We start from the raw sequence: 19,837 nt of genomic DNA, 5'->3' as shown, positions 1-19,837 counted from the left end.
ATATATGTATATATATATATATATATATTCCGATTGCATTTCATAAATGTGTGCTACAAGGCAGTCAAGTACCTGAGTAGTTAATTCAGAATGAACTCATTATCTCAGAGCATCTGATTCTCCTCTCCTGCAGCCGTGTAGCATTGCAGTGAATTAAAAGCTGTGCTGGAAACTGACTGGATAAATGAATCCAAAACATCATCACTTGACAGGAAGTCAGTGAAGCAGTGGTGATTGGACAACTGTTCAGGAGGTGAAACCACTCTGTTGTTGACATGCACTGTAGCTTTCTCTGTGTTTTTCTTTTGTGACGTTAGGATACCAGCTGCAGTGGTTTGTGTAGAGTTGTGTAGTTGAGAAGTATTGCTTTAAATAAAAGAAAAAATACAATTTTCTACTACATTTTTGTATCACTATTATGTTCTTATTTTTTCCACTTTGTTTATTTTTTATTATTGCTCACATTTATATGGAGAAAAAATGATGAATGAAATTCAAATAACCAGACCGAGACTCAACCTCTCCACAATCATATTCTGCCACTGGTCCAAATACAGTTTCATCACCTACATTCAGCCCCAAAGAACGCCTTTGAAACTTTTATTTGTCCTTTTAATTAAACACCAGCTGACTCAACCTCCGCCTCACATCAACCTTCCACACAGGAGGAGCTTCAGCAGCCGCTCCTGAGGAGCAGGAGGACAGGCTTAACAAATGTGTTTCTCAGCTCGCAGCGCTTCATCCAGTCCACAACTGAATTACATTTTTGTTGTTGACAATTTTTATTTTATTATTATTTTTTTCTTGCACATAAGAGAACAAAAACAGCTTAAAGCAAAGTGAAGGGGGCGCTGTACATTGTGAGTGCAGTGGTGGGAGGTGCGGCGGTGTCATGTTTGTGTGGCTCAGAGATAGCGCTGGCTGCAGGGAGGAGAAATGAGTGTGAAAATGAGGTCTTTGCTCCGTGTGTTGCTGCTCGTGAGGAGATGAAACGACCAAATCTCTCTCTTCCTGCCTTTTGTGAGCGAATGTTATTCGTTGTCCCTGTTTGATTTTTCTGTGGCCACTGCATTTAAACGCTTAACATCAAAGTCCCCTTTTTTTTGCCTTTTCAGTCCACAGTGTCTGATAACACAGTACAATGTCCACATTTTAACACCCGTGTGTTAAGAGTAGTGGGCCGGGTCTCCTGTGGACACAGGTCACATGAAGGTCTCTCTTCAAACAGGTCATTTTCTCTGCAGCACAACTGATTTTCAGAGCCCCCCCCCCCCCCCCCCCCTCAACACACTCACAGATATGGCTTTAAAATCTGTAGCCTACAAACCTGCTAGTCTTATTGAACAAATTAATAAAATAAAACGATCAACCAGTGTAAAAGGACCATGACCTCTACTGGGGACCTTCTCCCTATTTTGGGAACCACTGGCTTATAACACTGGTTTTTAACCCCAACTCCTCCTTTATTTCTTTCTGTATGGCTTTTTTTAAAGTTTCCCAGCATGGGGAGTGGGTTTTCACTGATTTCCTCTTTTCGACGTTTTTCCCATGTGTCCCTCTGATGAAGTAGTGAACAGGCCGGCGGGAGGGGGAAGTGGGGGGGGGGGGGACCACCCCCCCCCCCCCCCCCCCCAAACTAGCTCAGGCTCCACTCAAACCCAGAGATTGAATTTATTATTGAATAATAATAAAAAAAATCCCTATTTATTCTATTCTTCCCCGACTGAAGGAAAACATCCATTCAGACTTGCCGCAGTCTCATTCTCCTGCCTTCCGGTCGTCTCGTTGAGTGATGTCGGTGTAGGGGAACACGACAGGAAGTTATCTTTCATGTCGTTGACAAGGTGCTTTCTGCCTGAAATCAGCTGGTGGTGGTGGTCCTTGGAGCTGGACTGGATTCACGTCTCTGTGGCTGTGGAGTTTTCTCCACATGAAGAGTCACCTTCTCTGTCTTTATTCACATCTGGAATTAAACGTGGAGTATTTACAGTTTCACTAATCAGATTCCAGCACTGATCTATGGAAGAAACGACTAAAAAGACATAAACGCTGGTGCATGAATGCAGCACAAACGTGTGTCGGTGTGAAATGAAATGTCATTGAACCCTCTGGCCAGACATTATACAGAGCTTTGTTCCAATATCCCGTGTTATTGGTGACATTTAAGAGAACAGGAACACGTATTAATTTTTCAAGGTGTTTGGTTTCATTTATGTCTTGCAAGCGTCTGCAGACGGAGTGTGTGACTACACACCGCCTCAGGCTGCAACTCATGTATGTAATTCAGGGGAACACGACAGACTCAACGGACGACGCTTTTTTTCTGCAGTGATCGCTGGATGAGTTCACGGTCTGTAGTATTAACAGGAGGAGACGACCAGTTGGACCACAATATTTGGATTTTGTGGTTTGGTCAGGTTTAGTTGTCACGAATTCTGGGAGGTCGTGCAGACTAATTTACTGGTGGACTGGTCGATTTTACTGCTCCACTGTGACACAGAGAGTTTGACTTTGACAGACACTGATCGTGTCTTTTTGAAACCATGAAACCAACCACCTCTAACCTCATGCTGATATTTTTTTAAGGCTGAACAGGAACTGTCTGATGTGGCTGACATTTAGGGGATGTGAGGGAAGTCAGAATGGCAGACTGTCAGGACTGTGATTCTTCTCTGCGTCAGTCACAGATTCACCCAACACCATATCAACAGGCAGCTTTAGGCAAAGTAGAAAGTTATGTTAATTAAAAAAAGATACAAAAAGGACTGTATATTTTAGTCTGCACTCCAACACGATATTATGATGGGTCAACACTGACCGACTACAAAATCATCTTCACCCACATTTAACTGGTTAAACCCTGGTCACCTGACTTACAGACCACCCCGTGTGTTGCAGGAATACATATTAGCTAACTGATAGCTTTGCATAAATAAATAAATAGCTTTAGCTAGCTTAAATGATTAGCTAAAGAAAGAGGAAATAATTCTCCAAAGGTATATGCAGAGGTGTCTAAAATTGGCTAAGATGTATTTAAAGCTACAACTACAAGCTAGTAGATACAATTTAACTACACATAGAAAAGAAAAAGACATTAATAACGATTAAAAATGACACAGCGAAAATATAGCCGTCTCCAACTGCTTAAAGCTACACCAGCAGTAAACGCTGATTTAAATCCTCTTAAAAGCTAATAAATGATATCAACTAATAGCTAGCTGAAAGCAGGTAAATACTTAAATACTAAAGTTGTCATAGAAGTAATGCAAAACAAATGTGGTATATATTTTATTGGGACATAAAAGAGTCCTTTTAAAAAGAGCTAATTTGCTATTTTGTCTCATGCTGCATGTAGTGGATGCGCGGAGGGGGCGGGAGATGTGACAGGACTGCAAAGTTTTACAAAGGGATAAAAGAGCCCTCTATGAACGTGTGGAGGATGTGCGGAGAATTAGAGAAGAGCAGAGGACGGGACTAGACTTCCCTGTAGCTGTCTTGGTGCTCACGTCTTTAACGCCTTTCTAATTCCTACCTCTGAATCATCGCCGTTTTACATTTGCCCTTTACAGAAGCCTCATTTCCACACAGTTTTAACCAAAGTCCGTCGTGTGACTGGAGAGCTACGTGCCAGAACTGTTGCTGCTTCTCCTGCACTGAGCACAAGGCTGTCATCTTTAAATAATTCTATTTGTTCTACTTTGAAGATTGTCTCTTTTTTTTTCTCCGTCCTGTGGGAGAACATAAATGTCTGCCTTGGTGTGCTATCTCAGACTATTAAAGAGATGCATTAACACTATTAATCCTGGCTAAGCTTGGCAACCTGTGTCCAAGAAAAAAGAGGCAAATATAGTATGACATTTAAAATTTAACACGTATTCAATTAGGATTTTCTATCACAAACGTGTCGGCTAAGCTACATCTCCAATGGCTGTTTCTCCTGTAGCTTCTTCATATTATTAGCTGTTAGCTAAAAGGGATAATACTTCACCACTTTACATATTTCATGAAGATTTTCATTATCTGTTTGTGGTAAGGATGTTATTGCAAAGTGATATTTTGTTTATGGACCATGTAAACAAAGCTAGCTCATAGCTTCTGGGATAGCTATGCTATAATGCTATTAAACTGGGAGTAGCTTTCTGTGTCCCTAAAACTGTTGTTTTAACTTTATCCACAAGCAACGACAAACAATACTATTATTCCACTGTAATATTGTTTGTCGAACTCTTGGCACTTTTTTTGCTAGCGGATAATTTCACATAATCATGATAAAGCCATTGGCGTATCTCATTTCTAATGATGTTATTTTCTGGCTCTCTTTGTACAGAAAAATCCACCTTCGATGCCTCTGGCTTCTCGTCATTACCCAGTGACCCCTCAGCCACAGCGGCTCCTAGTCAACGAGTGGCTGACTTGGCTGCAGCAGAGGAGGAGGTGCCTTTCTCAGCCACCCAATCAGAAGGGGACTCTGAGTCAGATGCAAGAGGTTTATCAGGACAGGCTGCCTTCTCTTCTGTGCTAACAGTAAAGGCAGGAACTGTCAATCATCCATCCAGCCAAGATCAAAGCAAAACCTTGGCAACTTTCACCAGGGACGAGAACCACACCACCAAATGGCCTTCACGAAATTCCAGCCATGGCTCCCAGATGTCTTCCTCGTCGTTGTCAAAAGCAGGCGATAGGATCCACCCCACCAGCTCAGGTCGGACTCCCAGCATGCCTCGCCAGCAGCATACCGCACCACGTCATGATGTGACCATGTCATCACTGGAGTCTGAGCCATTACATGTACTCACCGTGGATGTAAAAAAGACCAACTCATCATTTTTATCATCACCATCACCTTCACTGTCATCACCAGCTCCATCCACTTCCTCTGTGCTCTCGTCCTACATTAACAGGTTGAACCGCGCTACGTCTTCTCAGGGTCAACACATATTGTCCAGTCCAGCAGCTAGCCCTGTCACCAGTTTAGCATCACATTTACCAGCAGCGTTTAAATGGGGACTAACCACCTCTGTGCCGCCACGTAGGGAAAAAAATGACACAACCGAAAAAACTTTGGGACTCAACACTAGCAGTATAGACTTAGCATTAACCAAGCCACCAGCAACCAGAAAAGCATATTATTTCCCTGAATATGGGAATTATTTCAAGACTTTTAATGAACCCACTGAGACTCACACCCAAAGTGTGAGTGCGGTGTCGGAGAACGATCCAGAAATTAACACCTGGCTTTCTTCTAATCACAGAAATTCAGCTCGACTGTCTGTTCCTTCTAATGCCTCACAACAGACTAAACCTCCACCTGTACGTCACAAAAGCTACGGGAACGCCACCGCGTCGCCTCTCAATTCGCACATTACAAATCCTCGAGCGTCACCAGCGGCGACTTTCACACCTGCTGGTTATTTTTTTACAGCTTCCTCTGATAAGCCTCCAGATACAGAGTCTCTCTCCGAAATTCAAATCACAAACCTCACACCTATCTCCTCTGGCTCCCCGTCCTTGGAGCGTGCATCTATTCGTGATGATTTACCGATGGCAGCGGGTCATGGCCTCGCTATCGTTGATGCCATTAATGAAAACAACAAACTAGCAGTGGATGAGAACAAATCTGTTTTCTCTCAGGTTCTAGAGAAAAACATGTATCAAAAACCTGACATCTCCACTGGTTTGATCACCAGAGGAGGAACAACCTTTGTCACAAAGGGCTTGTTTGAAAAAACGACGTTTCCTTCTGGTTTAATATTGACAAAATTTGTAACAGATGAAAATCTCTCTACCCTCCCTTCTTACTTCTCACCCTTTGTACGAAGCGACATCCTGAACCAGGATGAAGGTCTGTCCAGCAGTAATGAATTAAATTTGCTGGAACGAACCAAACCTACACTGTCACATAAACCAAAACCCTCCGACAGACCTGTTCAGGCCACGCCGTCACTAAATTTGGACTCGGAGTTTGGTTCGGTGCCAACTTCTCATAATTCTCATCAGATGGCATCATCATCAGGTGAAGTCTTTGCACGTAATAAAAACTCAGAGAGGGCCGACCACAGTAAACCTTCGACACTGCAGGTGCAAACAGATGCAGAAAGCAGTAAATCATCACCAGCTTGGCCTGGTCATGTGACAAATGGACGCTCATTTGCAGAAAACCTGGATAGAGATGCTTCCTTTCCTTTGTTTCATGAAAAGGAGGGAAATATTTTGTCCAACACAAAGAGTTTTCTGTCCACACCACACTTTCAATCGCTGCCGACTGAAGCTCCTGATGAAGATGTGACAGTGACGGGCCCCTATAGGAGCTCGTCTTCCTCCTGGTCAAAAATCATCCCCACACAAAGGACAACCTCTGCGTCTCCTGCTCAGGGACCGGCCGTCTTTGTTAGTAGTCATAAATCAAAGTTCTATTCAGGCACACAGTCGGCTCGTCCCGGCACTGCTTTTCCTGCAGCCTCTCCTTCCCCCGGTGATGGACAAAACAGCACTAGTGAAACACTAAATCCTATTTCCACATTTGGCACAACACTAATGGCAGCATATACAAAGTGGAGAGCCAGCAATCTGGTTTCTTTTCAAAGAGTTGCCTCTGAATCACACACGACACCCAGTAGTTTTAAACCGTCAGTTTCTGATTTAGCGGCAGATGGCTTATCATACCAACAACATCCCGGCCTGGAAGGCGGTCAAGAGCATAAAATGCATATCCTGTATTCAGTAGCGCCAACATTCACCGCCAGTGATCCATATGTGCTTCATTCAACTGATGGAGCGGATCCGCCTCCTTCACACAGAACAGAAGGGTCTTATCAAGATGAAGAGAACACAGATTTCTTTCTAGGGAATTTAAAAGTAGGCATGACCGCTGACAATACTGACGCTACATCAGTATGGACTCCACGTACGCCTCCCGCTATTTCTCACGCAACCACTGACTCCGTCACATCGTCAAAAGACACCGTCCTCGCCTACGTTTATAAAATCACTGCTGCCAGACTTCCACGCAGTTTCACTGACACGGACGATGACGGCGACCCGGTCCGATCAGAACTGAAAGGGTCAGAAACACCTGCAGTGGCGGTGTTGTCCACACGGGTGACATTGTCAGGGTTGTCCTCAGATCTTTCAACCTCGTCAGTGTCCTTGCTGGATATACATCCAATCAGTTCAGCGTTCAGTTCACCTGAAGTGACATCATCATCATCATTCGAACCAACCGAGTTCCCCGACATCGTCTTGTCTTCCACATCACTCTCGATGTCCCCCCCATCTCACAGTACAACTGACACGTCTGTTGATCTTACAGAGGCAGCGTCGGCTGATGAGCTCAGCGCTGGAACATCCAGAGCGGTTGCTCTCACTTTCCTCAAAGAGAACGAGGACCCGCCCCCTCCTCCCTCTCAGTCAACTGCACCCACTGACAGGACATCTCAGGTACCGCCCCTCACCCCTCGACCGGACATCACACCAGCCTCCGTGAAGCCCTCCACCACCACGGCCGCAGCTTCGACCACTAAAACAGAGAATCCTTTCCCCGTCGCCTCCACCACCAGCTCCGTGCCATCCCTGGGCGGTGTTGCTTCACCGTCCACCCCCGTTAGTACCACCCATCTAACAACACCGGTCATCAGAAGGTTTACCTCCACCACGACCATCAGGACTCAAACCAGCAGGAGAACTTTTACTCCGTTCGTCCTCAGAACAGTTCCACCCCGGGCGGCCACCACCGCCTTCATCTCTCCGTTCACCACCACCACGGAGGCCACGCCTCAGCAGTGCAACATTACAGAGAGAATGTGGGTGAAAACAGGTAAAGAGTAGTTTATCATATGACAAACCAGCAGAAAAAAAAGTCAATATTTTTTTTTCTTTTTAATATGTTTGTCTGGTCTCTCGTTGTGTCCATGTCTGTTAGTGGTTTCCATTTATGTCAGAAGAAACCGACTGGACAGCATCCAGAGACAGAACCTGCGACGAGGCCTCAGCCAGGGCCTCCGGAAAGCTCTGAATGATTCCTCTGCCCAAGCACAGGTCAGACTGGTACTTCTAAGTATTTAGGCTTGTCAGAAACATGAAACCGTTGTACAGTAGCCTGTACGTCCCTCTGGTCCTCTTGTAAAAGTTCGTACATGGCAACGCTTGAAGTTGTCTGTTGTGGAACGGAGTTGAGCTCTCATTTTATTTATTTGGTTTTTAGAGATTCTCAGTCTACTCTACTGGGGCCGAGTGTATGTAGAAATATTTTATATTTTGTTTCAGTTAAAGTTTGTGTCTGGTACCATGCTTGGTACTACCTCCTTGCAGCTAAAAGATGACAGATCTGGGCCCCAGCTTTGGCAAATGTTTTTATCCAAAGATGTGAAGTGGGTTTCTAGGGGTTGCAACCCCATTTGGAGTCGCCTGAAATTAAAATAGGGTATTAAAAAAAAAGGCACACAAAATTTATAGAACTTTTTCTTTCACTTTCATGACTATAAATGTCTTTGGGGTCACCAGTCAAATTGTTGATACAAGTAGGAGTAAACTATACCAAACACCATTGATTACATATCTCTGCCCGTTCATCCAACTGGGCCGACCATCTCACCTGTGGAGATCTAGTGGTTATGACTCCAGGATCCTGATATGAGATGATCCACTTTGGCCTCCAAAGAGGAGAAGTGGAACCGATTCATCTTCATTGTACCTCAACCTGGGTATCACATGGTTAAAGTCACGTGCTGATATTACACCGTGACACCAAAACCAAGGACCCGGATTTAGGCTCCGCGAAAAGAGATGAGGACAAATATAGAAATGAGGTTGACTGGAAGTGTCCCAGAAGGCAGTGGGTGAAGTCACATATTTGTGCAACTGTAACAGCAGCAAAAGTGAATGTAGGACTGGAGCAAGTGACTGCAACCAATGAGGACTGAATGTCTCGTTGATTCAAAAGAGACAGTTTATACTGGAAGTGTCTTCACAGGATCAGACGCAGCAGAATTAACTGAACACACACACACACACCTCGCTTGGGTTTTTTTCTGCTGCATTAACACATTAAAAGTTAATAGTTTAAATGCTCAATGTGCCACAGTTGACCCGCGAGCCATATTTTGAACCATCTCAGTCCACGTGCCTCTTCAGTTCTCTGTGTACTTCTGGTTGAATTTCTCAAAGTGAAACCACGAGGCGGAGAGAGCGTTTGTCCTGCCTGTGTGAAGGTCAGCGCCCTCACATGTTCAAAGTGAGACACTGTGTGGTCTCTGACGGCGCCCTGCTCCACTGCACTCCTGTCACCCGCTTCAACATCGCACCACTTCCTTTTAGCAGTGCTGCGCTGTCGTCCAATGGAAGGCAAGCTGTTCACACGAGGGAAATTGCTTCTTGCGTTTAATTATAGGTTATAAATGGTTGGGAGGAGAATAATGGGCCGTTCTGATGTCGACAAAAAAAAAAAGAAGATAAGAAATAGACTGAATGAACACTGCCGCAAGACAAAAACACAAGTTTGAACATGTAAAAACAAGTTTAGTGTTTCGTACCTCGTCGCTCCGGTGACTTTTATCTGCCTGAACGTCACAGTCAGATCTGGTGGTCTAATCTGTTGGCAGTCTTTGAGCCCCGGTCGGTGGGTGTGTTACCACAGTCTTTGACTCGCTTGAAATGCAATCTCTTAATAACAGCGTCACATGGTCAAAGCCCGGGAGGATGAAGTGATAATAAAGGGCTCTTTTTGCGGCGCTCATGAGAAGACGGGATTGTGCTGCAGCAGAGAGTGGAGACGCTCGGTGTTTTCACCACTGGCTCACATGTCAGCACCTGTTTCCTGATGGGATTACATAACAAACCTGCATTGTTTTATCTCACTCTCTCTCCAATCACCACGAAATATGTGAAAAAGTGTGAGCACAGTGATGTGTAGAACATGTTCCCCTTCCATTAAATTCACTCTCTTTTTCTATAAAATAACTCAAAGACAGAAGAGGACGAATCACATCCAGATTTTTCCCTTCAACCACAGTGGTAGTTTGTACACCGATCCACCAGGGGATTGGGGGGACCAGGTTGTTCCAAACACTCTGGCCAACGTTCGTTAAGTAACAGAAAAATCAATTGCGACATTTTGACAGTATTTCAAATTTAAACCCTTTTGAAAAATGTCAGTAGACGTCATCCTTCCCTTTGGCCACTGCGTTCCAGCTTGAGCTGTCAAAATAAAAATGAAAACAAATTCAATTTGATAAAGTAGACCTCATAAAATCACAAATCGAACTGTTCCCTAATCTTGGCATGAGGAATACTCTCCAGCCTGGTGGGTGGCGCTAGTGTATCTTAAGGTCGGAAACCAAAAAGGGATTCTTTTAAAGAAACAGAGACTTCAGAGGTTGTGAGTTTGTGACCAACAAAAAAAAAATAACCTCCTTTTCCTTCACTCCCTCAGGTGGAGACAGTGTTTGGCTCACCAAACATGACAGTGGCCTATCATGTGACCGGAGGGGATGTAGTCTACCCCCCCTCTGTAGTGCTGGATGGCTTGGAATCGTATGGCCGCGATAAGCTGATTGCAGACCTGCGACAGTATCTCCCCATGGTCACGGCCCTGCCGCTGCCGGCCGCGTTGTGGCGCGCCAGCCCGGCCTCTACATTCCAGCTGAAAACAGGTCAGCTCTGAGTTCAGATGATCCACTAGAAGAATTTAACCCAAAGTAGGTCTGGAAGGTCTGACGTTTGGTTTCATGTTCCAGTGCTGCAGTTCGTGGGAGCGGACGATAACCCCCGCACCTGTCGATTCTCTCAAATGATGGAGCGTCGGCTGGAGAGGGTGTTTTTAGAAGCACAGGTCAAAGTGCTCAGCAGTAACAGCAAGCTCACCGTCCAGGTACTGTGGAGGAACAAGTGTGTAATAATTGATCTTCTGTGTGGGTGAGTTCCCTTTACTGTTCTAGTGTTTCCTTTTTTAAAAGCCCCCAACACTCAAACGAGTGGTGAAGCCAAAGAAACTACACAACCTGGAGATCAGTGTGGTTCATGTTCGTTAGCTACAGCTCAGCTCTTTTATATAAGGGAGAGGGATCAAAGATCTCAAAGGTGTGTATCTATATATAGATGTTTAAGAAACTGAAGAAGAAGAATGATCAAGATAAAGAAAACTATTTTCTTTTAAATGAGGAGGAGGTCCAGGACCCCACCCATCTACTACTTACAACACTGAGTTTCGTCTCTTTCCAGGAGACTGAAAAAAAAACCCATTCCCATATGAGACGATTTGAACTTCATTGTCCCAAAATTCTGTGTCCGGCTCACGTTGGAATGGTTTGATAATGTTCAGTTAAGGCAGTACTTCTCAAATAGTGAACAAACTCCCTTACTCTTGTCTACACTGAACTCCGTCTAGACTTTTCATTTCCACTGTGTCCTCAGCAGCGTGTTGTCCAGCCTCCGTCCTCTTGACCGTGCTCGCTTTGGCTTTGGAACAAGAGCTGCTTTTTAAATATTGATTCATTATGTTTGAGGAGTGTGAACAATGTTTGTGATCACTTCAGTCAACTGCCACATTAAAGTACACACTGCATTAAGGTGGCTTTGCTGGCCGGGCATGGCTGAGTTTTGCATCCTTTACAGATCTGTCATTTTCTCACAGTTTTCAGTGATTTCCATGGTTTTATTTTTTCTCCGACACTGACTTCTCTATTAGAGTATCATTTCATTGTGTTCTGCCTTGATTTTACACCATTAGACTCACTGTTGTGTTATTTGTGTTGACTCCTTTTTTCACGCTTCCTTCTCTCTCTGAGCTGCTGTTCTCCTTATTCCACCACCAGATGCTGAGTGTCACTCAGACGACAGGCTCTCCCGCTGTGTCTCTGGTCTACACTGTGAGTAACGGCACCGTCCTCCTCAATGGCACCACTGCCTCCAACCTCCTGGGTCAGCTGTCAGCTGAGCTGGTGGGCTACTTCCTCTTCTATCCCCCGCTCACCGTTGCCGAGCGTAAGTTGTAATTACTGAAGCATGAATGCTTTTAGTCTTTAACACTGGGTCTAAGTCACTACTGACAAATCGGAGTGGATGCCCAGGGTGTGGAGGCCAATTCTGGGTCACCGAGGTTAAGGTCTAAGCTGAGTTTAAAATGTTTGAATTTATTCTTTAAATGCTCACCGTCCAGGTACAATCACCAGGTGTCATAAAACTGCAGTGCTTCCTTTACCCTTGGCTTCTCTGGACAAACAGAACCAGCCTGGTTCCTTCTCAGTTCTTGATAAACACACAGAGCAGCAGCCTGTCAGCGGGAGTCTAAAGAGCAGTTCCACTTCTGTCCCACCAGTGCAGCTGTGGGAGGGTGGGGTGTGTGTACTGCTCAGCTGAGGCAGACATGCCAGATGCACGACTCCGACATAAAATCGGGCGTTTGTATTGTTCTTCATTGTTCCCCGGGGGTGAATATTCACAGTTTGCTTGACCTTGTTCACAGTACATGCCCAGAATATTGTAGTAGTTTCTCCTTTTTTTCAGTACAGAAGCTTTTGCTCAGAAAACGATACATTTTTTGCTTTAAGGTAAATGTTCTCGTTATGTTGTTTTCTTGTCATTAGTGTAAACAAAGCCTTTTTGACCATTGCCTTAAAGCACTGACGTCCAAATATTTTAATTGGACGACAGAAATGTAATAATAATAGTTAAGGGCCTAATGTATTAAATCCTAGCCTTACATTATTGCCTATAAGTCAGTAATAGTTAAGGGCTATTACTATACACTTATGTATTAAATTCTAGCCTTACATTATTGCCTATAAGTCATATACAAATGTTGTTAAAGTGGCTTTAATGATCTGAAATATATAATTTTTATTTTCCTTGGGATGCAGTACCAAATAAAAAATAGTAATATTCAAAGGTATTCAAAATCATCTAAAAGCCAGAACAGCTGTGGCGAAAATGAAACCATAAATTACCACAATATATACATAAAAAAAAGTTAGCTATGCAAATGATAAATCGTTTTTTGTTTCCCAAATTTTTTTTTGATATACCCTCTGTTTGGAGATTGGACTTTTGTCCACCCCCATCTCATTAAAATGATAATAAAAAAATACAAAGCAATGTGTTTTCCCCACTTTGAGACAATCAAAGAATTATTGAAATTGCATTCAATTTGCCCACCCAACACCACTGCTCCCCCTGAGGGCCAAAGAGTGTAGTAAAAATATTTCAGAAATTCAGAAATAAATTTAAAAAAATGTTATCAGATAAAAAAAAGTTAGTAGGCTGGAAACATTGAAAATAAAAATACAAAATGTGCGAAAAAGTAAGAAATAGAAAGAAAGAAATAGCTTTACTTTGATGCATCAGAAAAAAAAATCCAGGATAACAAGAGAAAACCTGTAAAGAACAAATTGATTTCCAACACTGTTGGCAACAGGACATAAAAATAATGTGTGTAAAGCAGTAGAGAGACGGGGGTGAGACGCATAAAAAACCCGTCCCTCTGTGGTGACTCACGCCCCCGGCTGGACTTAAAACACATCTGTGTTAATAAGTGATTGTAACTTACAGTGTCTTTGATCCGCTCAGACAAATACAACATGTTCCTGTGGTCACTACAGGCGGTGGTCAATAACAGGAGCCCCCATTAAAAAACTCCTGGCTCTGTTGACATGAATCATTTCTGCAGTGTCTTCAGTCGCTGAATGGACGTGTGATGAAACCATATAGGACTGTATGATCAATACAGCTGTCCACACACGCACTGCACTCTTCACTGGCGTTGCAGGAGACCCGAGGCATGTCGGATATCACACCCTCTCAGTGTGTGTGTGTGTGTGTGTGTGTGTGTGTTGGGTTTAGAATGCAGCAGAGCTCCAGCAGCAGACTGTGCCTGAGTGCATCAGAAGCTGCTGATGTGGTTCTGCTAATGTGCTGCCTCCTGTGTGAACACAATGTTCTACAGCAGGTCACGTCTGTGAAAGTTGCCTCAGTCTCAGTGTTTTGCATAATGTAATTGAGTGTAATATCACACACACTCGTGCTTCGGGGTCTCTTAAAAAAAAAATCTATGAAAAAGGCAGTTAGACCGAGGACGGAGCCAAGGTTTAACCCACACTTCAGGAACTGCACCTCTGGGTTTAAGTGTGTTCTTCCGTGGTCTTGGGTATTTGGTAGAGAGAACTTTACTGCACTGGAATACGCTGTAATGAAAGATCACACCATGGTGTTTAAACCTGTGTGTCCCTGTAATACCAACTGGCTATGCTAAGCTAAGATAAACTACTGTAAAAGTTGATATAATCTTCTCTAACCTGAGGGTTCATGTCAGTGAGCAGAGTTTACAACCAGGAGTTTATGTTCATAGATGGCCGAGGTTGGATGATGTCACCCTCCACCTCTTTATTTTTTAATTGTAGGCTTTTATTTGCAATAAAAAAATGAAGTGTTAAGAACTTTGACTTCTTTTATGTAGTCATAATGGAAGAGTGCATTGCAGCCACTGTTAGTGGGAGCCCCAGATCAGCACCTTGGACAGCACCGAGTCACTGTGACTATGACTGCAGCACAGTTTGACTGTCTTTGGACCAGTGGTTCTTCATTATTTTCATTAATCTAAACAGTTTAATAGGCTCGTAGATAAATGCTATGACAGAATTTAGCCAAGGAAGCTGAAAAAGAGCTATTTGACAAAAACATAAACAAAAAGCAACTCACGACACAGACAGGGATGAAGTGATGAAGGACAGGAAGGTGAATGAACCAGGATGTCACTTTGATTTTCTTTTTTTGTTTTTTTAATCCTCTCTGCTGGTGACACTACACTGTTCACACCAGGAGTTAGCATATGTTGGCGACCGGCTGCCACCTCACTTCAAACCCAATTATGGCGGTAAATAATTAACAGTGGGCGACTTGCATGTCACCTATGGCTCTGCCCTGACAGGGATCACACCTCCATGCAGAGTCGGTTTGTAGCTGTGAGCGCTCCATCCTTCCTGTGGTTTTTGTGTAGGCTGAGCTCCGTGTGCTGAGATCAGCTCTTTCACTCCCCCCGGGCTCCTCCACACTTTCTTTCGGGAGGGGAATATGAATGAGGATGTTGGCAGAGAGACCGACTTCAGACTGTAAAAATCACGGAAAATTACAGTCCTTTAAAATGCAAAGTAGGAAATAATGGTGTTAATGGTAACTTCCTGTTTTGAATTCATTTTCCTGCTCGTGTCGGGGACTTGATGCAATTCTGACCCAAGAACGGCTGACGTTGTTAGAGGGGCAGCTCTGCATGGTTTCAGAGATTATGGTTCCCTAAATGTGGTTCACCTCCAGAAAATGGTTTCAGTCAAGATACAGTGATTAAATATTAACATCTGTTTTGTTTCTTTTTCTTTGCAGCCCTGGAATATCACAATCTGAACACCTCTCTTGCAACGAGAGACTTCTGGGTTATAACAGGTAAGAAAAGTTATCACATTAAAACATCACGTTGGTGCTTCATTCTTTTTGTTTGTTCTCGTAAAACATTTGCGTAACAACTTTTTTTGTTTTTATGTTCATGAAAAACTTATTTTCATGAACATAATTCTGAGCTCATAATTATTCTGAATTCGGACTAGTCCTAAAATTGTTAAAAGAAATTCAATTTTTAAGCCACTAACTTTTCGGTCTTCCTCTAGCTTGTCTGACTATCCTTACATTTCAATTTTGATTATCTGGTATCAATAAAGTTCAAAAATAAAACAGACATTTTTATATACATTTCAAGGGATTAATTAAATCTCTTTTTACAGGATTTAAAGGAGCATATTTATATTTTCTAAGCTTATTTCCCTAAATGTCCCTTATTTTCAAACTCTTGACAGAGTGTTCATTCTGCTCACATTTATTACAGCACTGTGACAGCCCCAGACTGCAGCTTTTTGACGCCCTCTGAATATGAAGATCAAACCCCCCCGCCCTCTTGTTGTTGGAGGAATATTTTATATTTTATGTGACTTTTAGGCTTTGATGTTCCTTGAGGAAGGAGGAACGACAGCCTGGCACACTTTGAATTTATTAACAATAACATCTGTGTTCACAAACTGTAAAATTCAGATTTATCCCCATTTCTGAATCATTTTTTTTCCACATGACCGGCTTTTGCTCTTTATTCCATTCATCTGTGCCTTCTTAATTTCTCTGTTTTCTTTTTAATGACTTTGTGTCCACCTTATTTTTTGTCTTTTGTTTACTCGCCCAGTGATCCAGGATGTGGATAACACCAGTCTGGAAGGACAGTACCAGAGCTTTGCCAGTTTAATGGAACAGCGACTGGCAGAGTTGTTTGTTTTGGCCGGTCAGCAGGGCACACGCTTCAGACGAGCTACAACTGTGGACAGTTACACTGTGCAGGTAGGAAGCAGACAGCTGCTAAAAAATAAAATAAAATAAAAAGTAAAACGGGTCTGAAAGTCTCAGGTGTCAGTTTCTACTCTTACGTGTTTCGTAAAGAGCTCTCGTAGGATAAATATGAGGTGTTGTTGACACACATGCTTGAGTGATTATGTGGTCATCCTCTCATGATTGGAGAGGCTCTCAGCTCATCGTCTGCTAATTGCTCATCAAAACAAGCCTGAGGTCAAATGTTTTTCCTCAAATCACGGCTCACGCTGCTGTCACTGCTGCTTTCTCATGGTCAGACTCCCAGCCTGGAGATGCTGTTCATTTTTACGGTAATTTCTGCTGCAAAATTAAAATGGAAGCAACACTGAGCTGAGCAGAAAGTCTATAATGTTCAGGACAGGTCTTTAATTCTGGGAAATGCATTTGGTGCCTGTAGATTTACTCTATTCATGTTGGATTTTACAGATTTATATTGTAATTACACAGATTAAATGGAAAACAGATGAAGAAAATAGTGATACAATTTTCTTGTTTGTGTGTCATTTACATATCTGTATATTAATTTTAATTTATTTAATTGATTTTAATAATTACATTTTTTAACTAATTGAAAAAAATGCTTAAAAATAAGAATATTAATCAATTACAGAATTTGTTTTTATTTGAATTTATTCACTTTTCCTTTCCTTAAAACCCATTTTAACCATCATGTCTTTGTAGAACCACTGTGGTTAAATAAAAGAAAAAGAATCCCACTCATGTCACTGCACTGATGAATAAAGTACTGCTCTGCTACTAATGAGTGACATAAAACGTCTGAATGGTTACTACAGTATTCTATATCTGTGTGGAGTAAACCTTGTGAACACAAGACATTTCTTTCTCTTCCTGAAACAGATGGTGGGCATCCGTAGGGTGTCGGGGATGAAGAATCCTGCAGAAATGACCTACTACGTCCAGCACAATGGCATTCCTTTAGCGGGGACGTCCGCTGCCAAGGTCCTCAACACGGTGGACTCTCAGATTATGGCTCTCACCCTGGGCTACTTCGTACAACTTCAAGCAGAACGTAAGCAAATTATTAGAATTTTTCTTCTTTTTCTTTTGTTTTACATCAGTCAAAGAGGCAAATAGACAGACTGACAAAGAGGAAAACAAAGCTACGCTGGGGAGCAGAGAGCAGCTTGAACATACGCTCTTATGTCTTCAACTGCTGCAGGACATAGTTTGTTTCTGCTGCCGTGCTGCTGCCCACTGCTTTGTGAAGACGAGGGAACAGCGCGTTTAAGGAGCTGTTCCAGGCATCGTGGGAGACAGACAAAGAATTCTGCCTTTTCTCATGAATTCTTGCACGAAACAACTAAATCAGAGCAGCTGCGTATCAGTTTATCTTTATGTTGTATAACAAAGAGCAAGAGACAGTAACAGCCCGCAGCGCACAGACACGGTCCCTACTCTTGGTTGTGAAATATAAACTGAAATCTGCTGTGCAGAGAGAAATCACACATGACTTTTGAATCTGATTGGCTAACTGTAGTATCTGACCTTTGAATCTGATTGGCTAACTGTAGTATGCTCAAAATAAAGAGAGAGGATTAAAGCCAGTGGTGCCTTTACTGTCCTAAAAAGAAAAGATAGTTGAGCTGCAGCACCCTCTGAACAAGTTTTCTTCTTGCTTATATATATATTCTGATTGCAATGCATGATGGGATATTTTGCTTGGGTAGCGACTATCAGTTGTACAGTAGATTTTGCAGTGAATTGTGGGATGCAGTGAGTGTCTTTTATAGTGCACTACTTCTGCTCACTAAACATTTGGACACCAGTACAAAATGGCATACCCCATGTAGTGCACTATGTAGGCTGTAGGGGGCGGTTTTGGCTTTGTTATGCATTTGTTAAACATTTTTCTATAGACTACAATCAGTACAGAGTTATTTCCAAACTCTTCAGTGGTGTCCTCAGAGGGTCACTCACCTTCCTTACTGCGTTCTGCCAACAGGGGGAGTGTATTGTACTTCAAAACAACAAGTCAAGCTATTATATTGTTGGGTTTCTGTCAGATATGGTAACTCTAGAAAAGTCAAGAGCAGCAGCTGACGCTGTGAATGAAATGGAAGTGATACCTCCGCTCAACCTTTCCCTCAAACCTCTGCTCTCCAACACTGACGCCATTGTCTGAAATGGAACTGGAAATGTTGGCTGCCCTTTCTCTGCCATTTTCCCCTCATCACACTTTAGTTAACTCCTGGCTTGTGCAGTGTGTGCCCCTGTGGTTCGTGCGCTGTGAGAGACACGGCTGCTCAGTTTGTCACAGTGATACCAGGTCTTGGTTTTCAACAGGGGTTTAAACCCATGATACGGAGACGATATCTCTGTCCCTTAGATCTGAATGTTCTTCTTCTTCTTCTGTTCTTACAGCTGTAGTCAAGAACCCTCCCAACAATCTGTGGATCATTGCTGCAGTGTTGGCCCCCATCTCTGTGGTGACCCTCATCATCATCATCATCACAGCCGTGCTGTGCAGGAAGAACAAGAATGACTTTAAGGCCGATGCCATTGGCAACCTGAACCCCAGAGCTAAGGTAGCTTTCCTTTATTGTTTTCTATTATAAAGAAACAAATAAATGGCACAAAAAGACTTCTTTCAGGGAAAATTCAAACATTGCTCGATAGTTCTTTTAAAGTGATCTTATTTTTATTTGTTTACTGAGGGAAATACTTTATTTTTAATAATTTATTTTGCCCAATTAGTAGTGGCACCAGCTCTGTTTTTGTATGATATCAAAATCAAAGTTCAAATTAGGATGTAATTTTCACAGTGAAGAAAAATAAAAAGTATAACATAACTACATCCAACTACATTGTCTTTTCAATAACTTTTTGCCGTTTCTTGTACTCACTTTTGCATTTTTAAGGCATACTTTATATCTATTAGTCATACATATTTATTTTATATCATATTCTGGTTAACTTTTTAGGACAAGTTACTGAAGCGTAGCCTAGCAAGACATTCCTTAATCAGTCATTTGCTGTAGCACATGTGCATGAAACCTTGCGATTCCTTTTTTCAGCCGTTAGCATTAGCATTAGCATTGATATTTACTCTTACATTGAAGTTTTGGCTGTGTTGTGTCTAACTTTTAAAACAATTCTGGCACCACCATATGCCCACGCCAAACTTAAGCAATTTCTGGATAACTTTTATCATTATGTTATATCCACGCTAAATATCTTTTACGCTATGTCATGATCATTTCAAGGACAATTTAAATATTTAATTTTGCCCCCAGTCTTCTCTAATGTTATAGCCCCAGATAACTGTGCACATAGCACATTTGTCTGTGAGCGATCAAGTCTGTGACACTTGCTAGCTGCTGAATTAGCAGTGAAGGCTACAACCCAGTCTCCTCAGAATTATTATTAACAGACAATGCATGCATTTAGAAGAAATTATTTTCGAGAAGTTGCTTAACAAAGCAATTTA

General features: G+C 42.6%; 1 protein-coding gene across 5 annotated transcripts in view; it reads left to right on the top strand.

The window, feature by feature from the left end:
- Nucleotides 1-19,837, top strand: part of kiaa1549lb (KIAA1549-like b) — a 71,381-nt gene that overhangs the window by 26,381 nt on the left and 25,163 nt on the right. For 4 of the 5 annotated variants that reach the window (XR_003049733.1, XM_025055671.1, XM_025055670.1 and 1 more), the window contains 9 exons: nucleotides 4,328-7,813; nucleotides 7,919-8,034; nucleotides 10,427-10,646; nucleotides 10,731-10,864; nucleotides 11,808-11,976; nucleotides 15,364-15,423; nucleotides 16,208-16,359; nucleotides 17,248-17,419; nucleotides 18,772-18,935. Coding sequence is in view for 4 of the 5 variants with exons in the window: in XM_025055671.1 (XP_024911439.1) it covers nucleotides 4,328-7,813; nucleotides 7,919-8,034; nucleotides 10,427-10,646; nucleotides 10,731-10,864; nucleotides 11,808-11,976; nucleotides 15,364-15,423; nucleotides 16,208-16,359; nucleotides 17,248-17,419; nucleotides 18,772-18,935 (4,673 nt within the window). In the remaining variant the exon portion in view is untranslated. The remainder of the gene's footprint in view (nucleotides 1-4,327; nucleotides 7,814-7,918; nucleotides 8,035-10,426; nucleotides 10,647-10,730; nucleotides 10,865-11,807; nucleotides 11,977-15,363; nucleotides 15,424-16,207; nucleotides 16,360-17,247; nucleotides 17,420-18,771; nucleotides 18,936-19,837) is intronic. The other variant, XM_025055672.1, reaches the window with a different exon arrangement.

Source organism: Cynoglossus semilaevis, chromosome 5 (assembly GCF_000523025.1).
Source record: "Cynoglossus semilaevis isolate Cse_v1.0 chromosome 5, Cse_v1.0, whole genome shotgun sequence".
In the NCBI taxonomy this organism is placed as follows: domain Eukaryota; kingdom Metazoa; phylum Chordata; class Actinopteri; order Pleuronectiformes; family Cynoglossidae; genus Cynoglossus; species Cynoglossus semilaevis.
Note: the sequence above shows the minus strand (reverse complement) of the source record. Positions and strands in the feature narration are given on the sequence as shown.